This window comes from Delphinus delphis, chromosome 16 (assembly GCF_949987515.2).
Source record: "Delphinus delphis chromosome 16, mDelDel1.2, whole genome shotgun sequence".
Lineage (NCBI taxonomy): Eukaryota > Metazoa > Chordata > Mammalia > Artiodactyla > Delphinidae > Delphinus > Delphinus delphis.
In genome coordinates this window covers 80,531,876-80,541,204 of record NC_082698.1, presented here as the reverse complement: position 1 = coordinate 80,541,204, position 9,329 = coordinate 80,531,876, and the positions used below count along the sequence as shown (strand labels likewise).

Here is a 9,329-nt window from a genome sequence, read left to right as displayed (position 1 = left end):
GCTACCTTACCAGTGATGCAGCCTTATAAATGTTGCAGAAATGATGGTGACAGCTCGACTGTACAAATCTGCCTTTTAGATGATTCCTTTTCAAGCAGCAAGAAACAGAGGCCATCTGACTGGTGTATATCCAGGCTAAAGGGAGCCGTGGAGGTCCTGGATGGGCGCACACCAGTTAAGTTGAGCACTCACTGAAATTGCTTTCTCTGAACGGAGATGATCGATCAGGAGACAAACTGTACACATATTAGACTGAAAGAGTTTACAGGTAACTCTGGCCCAAAGCCATTGCCACTTCATTTCATGGGCTGAAACCCCTCAAGTGGTGAAGTGAGGGGGGGGGGAAAGCCACTTAATGCTTTGCACAGGGAGATCCAACAGCTGGGTCTTGCGTTGGTTTACATTTATCGGATGATGACAAGAAGGGAAAATTGGTCTTCATGTGCACGGTTGAAGATGGGCCTTTAGAAACTGCCGAGGAGTTTCAACAATAACAACAACAGCAAAAAAGCTCGAGATGCTCAGGGCTCGCCCAAGATCAATCACTCCGAATGTCTGGAGTTGGAGCCCAGGCATCAGGCACTTTTAACCAGTTGATACTACTCTGCCGTCACGGCTGACAACACTGGGTAAATAGTTCCAATCGGTAGCAAAGCCTCCTTCTTTGGGGAAGGCTTCCAGGGACCAAGGCTCCTTCAGAAGGGCTGATCCCCGCAGCCCGGGGGAATTTCAGCTCGCAGGTCCCATCCCGGGAACAGAGCTCGGGCAACGGCGCCCACCTGGAGCAGGACTGGTTTAGTAACACGCTCTCACGCACATCTCCTCGCAAACACCCCACGTAAGTCTAACACCGAGGCTGGAATACAGGGACGCGCAGAAGACCGGACCACTATCCTCCCACCCTAGACGGGCGGACGCCGCTCGCGGGGACCGGGGCTGAGAGCGGAGGGCGCATGCGCGGGCCGAGGCTGAATGGGGAGAGCGCATGCGCGGCCGAGAGGGCGGTGCTTCCGGCCGGCGGAGGTGGGGACTGCGGCGTTGCGGGGCGGACTCTGGGTCGCGACCCCGACCCCTGCCCCGTTCGGCGACTTCGACCCCGACCCCCCCGGGCCGTGACCCCCACCCGGTCATACCCGTATGGCCCGGCACGTGTTCCTGACGGGACCCCCAGGTAACCCCGCCCGGGTCTGCGCCTCCGGGAGGCCGAGGGGTGGACGTGAGGGGTGCGCGGGCTGGGGGCGGTCCGGTGCTTTGGGCAAGGGGCTCCGGCCGGTGGCCTCTAAAATTCCCCATGTAAGTTACACGCTTGGTGGTCTGAAGCCTGCGTGTTTTTCCCGGAAAACGTGACTGTGAGTCCATCAGATAAGTGAAATGAGGCCAACTACAGGAGAACAGGAACCAGCTTGTGATGGGGTCGCCCCCGGGCTTCGGTCTTAAATATTAAATAGCAGGGGCGGCGGCAGCAGTAATAACTCCCGCAGTTGTGAAGTTGTGATGGACACGAAAGGTATTTCAGAATCTCTACCACCACCGCGGTGGAATCGAAGGTGTGTGGTTTCTGTCGATAGATACACGTGCTCCTAACCTGCACTCATCATGAAAGGAAGAGCGGGATTTCAGTTGCAGGGTAGTGAAACTAAACATGCTGCCGTGTTCCCCATCCACGTTCACCGACCCACTGAATTCCCTCCATGAGTGAGGCCGCAGGTTAAGAGCTTTGGTACCTACAGGGCACCGCCCACCCAGGGCCTGCGTCTGCGTCTGTCTCTTCTAATGCAGATCCCTCAGCCCTCGGGCTGTGAAGGTCTCACCTTTGAAAGGAGATAGTGTGCTTTCAAATGAGAGTCTGGGGGAGGACGTAGATGCCTTTTAAGCCAAGATGCCGCACGTGGATAACTCATTATTGAAAGAAGAGGCAGAAAAGTTGTAGCAGCATCAGATACATTAAGGGGGAAAAAAAAAAAAAAGATGGGCCTAAGCAGAAAGTGATTTCTTCAGCTTCCTTGCAGTTTTCAAGTTAGCTGTGGGTTCAGATATCAACCATTGTTACCCTGGGCCTGAAATTCTCTTTCACTTTATTTTAATGATTATCGTTTTTAGCCTTCAGGAGCAAAGGCTAACTTAATATTGCAGATTCTGGGATTTTATTTTTACCAGGCAGTGGGGGAGTGCTGAGGAGGGAGGTGTTGTGAGAAATTTCTGATACCCAGAGGTAAAGGACCATCTTCTGAAAGTTGATTTGTCAGTCCTTTATTTGAAACTTGGAATGCAGTTTTCTCAGCAGGCTGGCCCCAAGACATCGATGTGTTTCATAACAGAGGTGGCTTGTTATTGTGATGGTACCTGGCTGCGTCCCGGAGGTGGGTGGGGACAGAGGCTCGCCTGGCCAATACTGGTTCTTCTTTCTGTTTCCTTCTTCATAAAAGTTTTATGTACATACACATAATTGGAAGACTCATTCCTACAGTATAGCTCTCTTAAGCCTGTCCTCAAACCCACTCACCTTCTCTTCCTCCTAATCTTCATAACGCAGTTATCCTGTAATTTTAATTAGCTCAGTGGTCAGTGTTTACAGTATTATTAGCAAAAGCTAATCACAGAAGAGCCTTGGAGTAATCTATCATTTCTTTTCCCTTTGTGAACAATTTTTTTTTTCTCTTTGGAGTTGTTGTCTAATGTTGTTTTCTCATTGACTTAGTTTCTTTCTCTCACCAACCCAATCCCAAACTCTGCCGGCGGTCTAAATCTCTACGTGTTCACAAATGTAAAATTGATAGCTAGTGGGAAGCAGCCACATAGCACAGGGAGAGCAGCTCGGTGCTTTGTGACCACCTAGAGGGGTGGGATAGGGAGGGTGGGAGGGAGACGCAAGAGGGAGGGGATATGGGGATATATGTATGCATATAGCTGATTCACTTTGTTGTACAACAGAAACTAACACAGCATTGTGAAGCAATTATACTCCAATAAAGTTGTGTAAAAAATAAATAAATATAAATCAATCAACCAATCAATCTCTACACGTTCAGACCATCGGGTAAGGTATCTTCTCAAAGAGGTCACTTTTTGTTTTCTACACTGTCAGGGCCTCACCCATGTGTCTTTGGCACTTAGCATTTTTTCCAGCTTCCAACTATACAGCCTCTGACCCATCCTGGAGGGCTTTCTCTGGTCCCTGGAGCCCACTCTGCCTGCACAGGGCAGGCCTGAGGGCCAGGGAATGCCTTCCCTCAGGAGCAGCCTTGACCCATGATAGATGGAAGTGAGCAGGTAAACTCCTTACTTCCTCACCCCTCAGACAGGAGAACTCGGAGCTTTGGGTCCAGAACTGTGTCCTAGGATTTCCCAGTGGGATTAAGCTACCCACAGTGGTAACTTACTTGATAATGCGATTATCTTCCTACCAGCATGTCGTCTTGGGGTGTTGCTTCCCAATTTAAACTGCCTGTATTTGAGTCTTTATTTCAGGGTCAGCTTTATGGGAGAACCAGAGCCAACATAATTCTGGAGCTTTCTGACCTGTTCTTGTCTGTGCATGGTGTGGACCTTTCAGCTTGGGGTCTCCTTCTCACACAGGCCACTTCTTAGCCAGTGTAGACAACACTAGGGTAGTAGCTTAATTAACGGAGGTGAAAAATTCACCGGAAGGTTTCTAGAGCCGAAGAGGAAGAAAGGGACTTGAGCCCAAGGCCTCCTCTTGCTTCATAATGTTCTCCCTCACAGATCGGACCCACAATGTCCCCTTTTGTTACAGCTGCTCCATTTTGTATTTTGCATAATGTAAATAGCTTTGTTTTTTCTTAAATTAATAGTAATAACCACTCACTATAAGACCAAAAAAAAAACAATGAAATCAAGAAAAATTTTAAAGAAGTGAAATCACATGGGTTTCCAACATACAGAAATAAATGCTGTAAACCTTTCTGTGTTCTCAAGATTTTCTTCAATAAACATATGCATACTTCACTTTTTTTTTAAATTGAGGTATAGTTGATTTACAATATTATATAAGTTTCAGGTGTACAACATAGTTATTCACAGTTTTTAAAGATTATACTCCATTTATAGTTATTATAAAATATTGGCTATATTCTCTGTGTTGTACAGTGTATCCTTGCAGGTTATTTATTTTATACATAGTAGTTTTTAACTGTTTATTCCCTGTCTTGCCCCTCCTACCTTCCCTCTCCCCACTGGTAACCACTAGTTTGTTCTTTATATTTTTCTTTTTTGTTATATTCACTAGTTTGTTTTATTTTTTAGATTCCATATATAAGTGATAACATACAGTATTTGTCTTTCTCTGACTTATTTCAGTAAGCGTAATAACCTTCGGGTCCATCCATGTTGCTGCAAATGGCAAAATTTCAATCTTTTTTACGACTGAGTAATATTCCATTGTATATATGTACCACATCTTCTTTATCCATTCATCTGTTGATGGAAATTTCCATATCTTGGCTGTTGTAAATAATTCTGCTATGAACATTGGGGTACATTTATCTTTTCAAATTAGTGTTTTTGTTTTCTTTGGGTATATACCCAGGAGTGGAATTCCTGGATAATATGGTAGTTCTGTTTTTAGTTTTTTGAGGAACCTCCATACTGTTTTCCACAGTGGCTACATCAATTTACATTCACATCAATAGTGTACAAGGGTTCCCTTTTCTCTACATCCTCACCAACATTTGTTATTTGTGGCCTTTAAAAAATATAATGGGGCTTCCCTGGTGGCGCAGTGGTTGAGAGTCCGCCTGCCGATGCAGGGGACACGGGTTCGTGCCCCGGTCCGGGAAGATTCCCACATGCCGTGGAGCTGCTGGGCCCGTGAGCCATGGCCGCTGAGCCTGCGCATCCGGAGCCTGTGCTCCGCAACGGAAGAGGCCACAGCAGTGAGAGGCCCGCGTACCGCAAAAAAAAAAAAAATGTATATATATATATATATATATATATATATATATACACACACACACATATATATATAATAGAATACTACTATGTGTGTCTGCTGTTTCTTTTTTATTTTTTTTAAATTTATTTATTTTATTTATTTTATTGTTTCTGGCTGCGTTGAGTCTTCATTGCTGCACAGGCTTTCTCTAGTTGCAGCAAACGGGGGCTACTCCTCATTGCGGTGCACGGGCTTCTCATTGCGGTGGCTTCTCGTTGCGGAGCACAGGCCCTAGAGCTTGCGGGCTTCAGTAGTTGTGGCACACAGGCTCAGTAGTTGTGGCTCGCGGGCTTAGTTGCTCCGTGGCATGTGGGATCTTCCTGGACCAGGGCTCAAACCCGTGTCCCCTGCATTGGCAGGCAGATTCTCAACCACTGTGCCACCAGGGAAGCCCTGTCTGCTGTTTCTTAACCTGCTTCTTCTCCATATATTATTTTCATACACTGTGGTCTGTTTTCCATGCTAACCAGTAAACTGTTTCCATAGGTAAAGAGTATTCTCTTTAATAATGGCTGCATGAGATTCCTGTGTGTTTGTGTCATTACACACATGATACCATAATTTAACAGTCAGCATTACAGATCAACATTAAATTGTTTCTGTGTTTTGCACAATTACGAAGAATGCTGACGTGAACATCCGGTTCCTTGTGTCTCTGTACCGTTGTCAGATTCATTGCTGAGGATGAATTCCTAGCTGTGGCATTGCCGTGTACTGTGGTAGAAATGGCCCTTCGGGAAAGTCCCAGCTTACACATCCCTCAAGGCCGCTTGCCTTCATTAAGCAGATTCTTCAGCGACTCCTAAAGCGGCAGTTACCAAAGGACAGAGCTGGGGTCACGACCCTGCATAGTTCTTTCCTAGTCACGGGAGCGTGGGCTGCTGCTCGTGTTCCAGAAGGCCACGTGCCATTGTTTGCTAGTATGAAGTCTGGAGGAGAGATGCTTTAAATGACAGATCGTATTTTATTTCAAGGAAGGTTAAAAGGCCCGTTGGGGATCCCTGATGGCTCTGGGCAGCCATAGAAATAATATGATTTGCAACCCTGTTGTATTTCAGAATAGCTCTGTTACAGACCTTTTTGTCCCCCTTTTTTGGTAATCATGATGCCATTGACTTTAATCTGTATGGGAGCAAGTCTCCTATAAACAAAGTCATGGTGGCAGATGAAGGCCCCTGTTAAAATGTATGGTCCTTCCTAGGTGTGTAACCGTGGCCAAGTTACCTAACCTCTCTGTGCCTCAGTTTCTTCATCTGTAAAATAGGGACAAGGATGGTAACTGCTTCAGAGGGTGGTTGTGAGAATTCAACCAACAAAATGCTTGCGAGGCATGCGAGACCAGGGCCTGGCTCCACGGTGTCAGTGATTAGTATCCTTATGTTACTTGTAAACACCCAAGAGTTAATCCGAGTAGTCCAGGGGCCAGGCCGGAAGGAAAGGAAGGGGTCCTGGGTGTGGAGGCTGGGCAGGTGCAAGTGCACAGCCTGTAATCTGGGAAGGGGTTGTGGGCAAGCAGAAGGAATGCTTAGTGACACTCCAAGGGGTGGCCACCCTGATGGGATTGCTCTTGTGGAAAAAGTTGAAAAGCTGCCATTTCTAGTGGTGTTCGTGGTATTTGAGAGTCCTGCTTTCGGGACACACACAATGTAAGTTTGTGGAGGACTGAAGTGAGGTTCCCACTGTTAAATGGTGGTCCAGAGTGTCTTAAAATCCTAACTTAAAGCATGCAGCCTTTGACCGAAGCTTGACCAGCTTTACTTTCTAGGGGAAAAAGTTTGCTCCCCCAAGGAGAGTAAACCTAGGAGAAAGTAGAAGCTCGTCTCCTAGGATGTAAATTGCACTTGAGATTTTTATCAGCAAACCACTCACCTGGTTCTGGGATGGTGTATGTGACAAAACCAATACTGTTTCAGAATTTAAAAATAAACTTCAAGATACCATTCATATTTTTATTATGCTTGTTTCTACTTGAAATTCAAGAGTTTTAACACCTGGAGCAGTCAAAATTAAGTGACATTAACATTCATAAAATCCATTTGCAGCCTGTTTCTCTCCTCCTGGTGATTCCTGTGCTCCAGCAAAGCAGTGGTTCCTAATGGGCTTTTTTTTTTTTTTTTTTTTTTTTTAGGGGTTGGAAAAACAACGTTGATCCAGAAAGTCAGTGAAGTTTTAAAGTCCTCTGGCGTGCCTGTCGACGGGTTCTATACAGAAGAAGTCAGACAGGGAGGAAGAAGAATAGGGTTCGATGTTGTCACGTTGTCTGGCGCCCGCGGACCTTTATCCAGGATTGGGATTGGGTACTGCAGCTTCATTTCCGTGGTGTTTTATTCTCCCTGGGCCCAGGGCTGAGCCAGGTGATCTCTTCTATCTTGAAGAATCCTGAGCCTTTACGGATTTCTTGGAAAAAGAAAACAGAGGTTGAAATCATCACATAAAAAACAAAGTTGAAAATATCATATTCCACTTAGAACGTACTCCACTGAGTAGTAAGCTCTTCTCACTTGGTACTTCGTAGCCCTGTTTCTCACGTCACTCTTCTAAGATAGGTGACGTGCCAGCTCCCCGAAGGCAGCTGCCGGGCCGTGGGTGGTGGTGTGCCCACCGGTGTTAGCCCTGCTCTCAGGAGAGGGTGTGGAATCAGGTCAGCTTTGCTCACTGCCACTTTCTGTTTGGTTTAGCACACGCAGAAGGCCAGAGGCTCAGTGGAGTAGCTAAAACCCAGAAATCAGTAGAGGGGTCTTTCGACAAAGGATGTACTATCTTTTCTTTCAGGTCAGAGCTTCCGCCTGGAAAGCGTGAGTGCTGTGTTGGGCAGTATGTGGTGGATCTGACTTCCTTCGAGCAGCTGGTGCTTCCTGTCTTGAGGAATGTGAGTGCGTGTTTCTGGTTTTTTGAGCCCGTCTGTTCTCCATGCCTTGTGGGAATTGCTGGCTTTCGCTCTTATAGAGAGGCCAGTTTTGCATTTACAGCTTAAAAGTCTTCAATTGATTGAGCCTTAGTAAGGATATGCCACATAATTTACTGTCACTCCGAACTACAAGTAAACTCCTTGTTACAGAAATTCAGCATATGTAAGTATTTTACATTGGGAGGGCTCTGATGCCTAGCTACCATGGTCCCCAAAGATGAGTCTTTCCTCTGCTTTCCCCTTGTGTATATCTTAACCCTGTTTTCACAGCACAGCACATAAACATTTAGGAAGGTAAAATGTCATATGAACATAATGGTAAGCACGTAACACATTATATCACTGTATTACCTGTATTTTTTTAAACAGCTTTATTGAGATATAATTCACATACCATACAGTTCACCCATTTAAAATATACAGTTCATTTTTTTCTCAGGTATTCATAGGATTGTGCAACCAATTAACACAGCCTAATTTTAGAACATTTTTGTCATCCCGAAAAGAAACCCCACACCCATGAAGCAGTCTCCATTCCTGTGTCCCCAGCCCCTGGCAGGCACTACCCTGCTTCTTTGTAGATTTGAGGATTCTGGAGATTTCCTAGAAAGGGAATGATACCATATGTGGTCTTTCTGTGACGAGCCTGTTTCACTTGGCATAATATTTACGGGGTTTATCCACATCACAGTGCATACCAGTGCTTCGTTCCTTTTCATGGCTGTGTGATATTCCATTATATGGATATACCTTATTTTATTTATCTATTCTTCAGCTGGTGAACATTTGGATGAGTTTCTACTTTTTGGCTATTATGAATAATGCTGCCCTGAACAATTGTGTCCAAGTTTTTGGGTAGACATCTGTTTTTAGGTCTCTTGAGTATATACCTACGAGTGGAAATGCTGGGTCATGAGGTAGTTCTATATATAACTTTTTGGGAAATGACTAGAGTGTTTTCCAAACTAGCTGTGCTGTTTTACATTCCTGCCAGCAATGGATGATGGTTTCAGTTTCTCCACATCCTTGCTAATCGTTACTGTCTTTGTAACTGTACCCCTTCTAGTAGGTGTGAAGCGTTGTCGCACTGTGTTTTCATTTGCATTTCCCTATTGACCTACTGATGTTGAGCATCGTGTCATGTACTTATTGGCCATCTGGATGTGATATGCAGGTATACAGTTGGCTCTCCGTATCCAGGGGTTCCATGGATATGGGGGACCATTGTGCCATCTTATCTGAGGGACTTGAGCATCCGTGGATTCGGTGTGTGGGGGAGGACCCTGGAACCAGTGCCCTGCGGATGCCCAGGGACGACTGTATTCATCAACTCTGTAGTTGTCTTTACTTTCTCGATGTGATGACACACATGTTTTTATTTATTTATTTTTTAAAAACTTTTTTGGCCGCGTGGCGCGGCATGCAAAACTTCCCCGATCAGGGATTGAACCCGTGCCCCCTGCAGTGGCA

At 45.7% G+C, this 9,329-nt stretch overlaps 1 protein-coding gene across 3 annotated transcripts in view; it reads left to right on the top strand.

The window, feature by feature from the left end:
- The first annotated feature begins 1,006 nt into the window (after positions 1–1,006).
- Positions 1,007–9,329, top strand: part of NTPCR (nucleoside-triphosphatase, cancer-related) — a 39,248-nt gene continuing 30,925 nt past the window's right edge. For all 3 annotated transcript variants that reach the window (XM_060035061.1, XM_060035060.1, XM_060035059.1), the window contains exons 1-3: positions 1,007–1,171; positions 7,080–7,248; positions 7,724–7,820. In XM_060035061.1, coding sequence (XP_059891044.1) covers positions 1,138–1,171; positions 7,080–7,248; positions 7,724–7,820 — 300 coding nt within the window. In that variant the 5' untranslated portion in view covers positions 1,007–1,137. The remainder of the gene's footprint in view (positions 1,172–7,079; positions 7,249–7,723; positions 7,821–9,329) is intronic.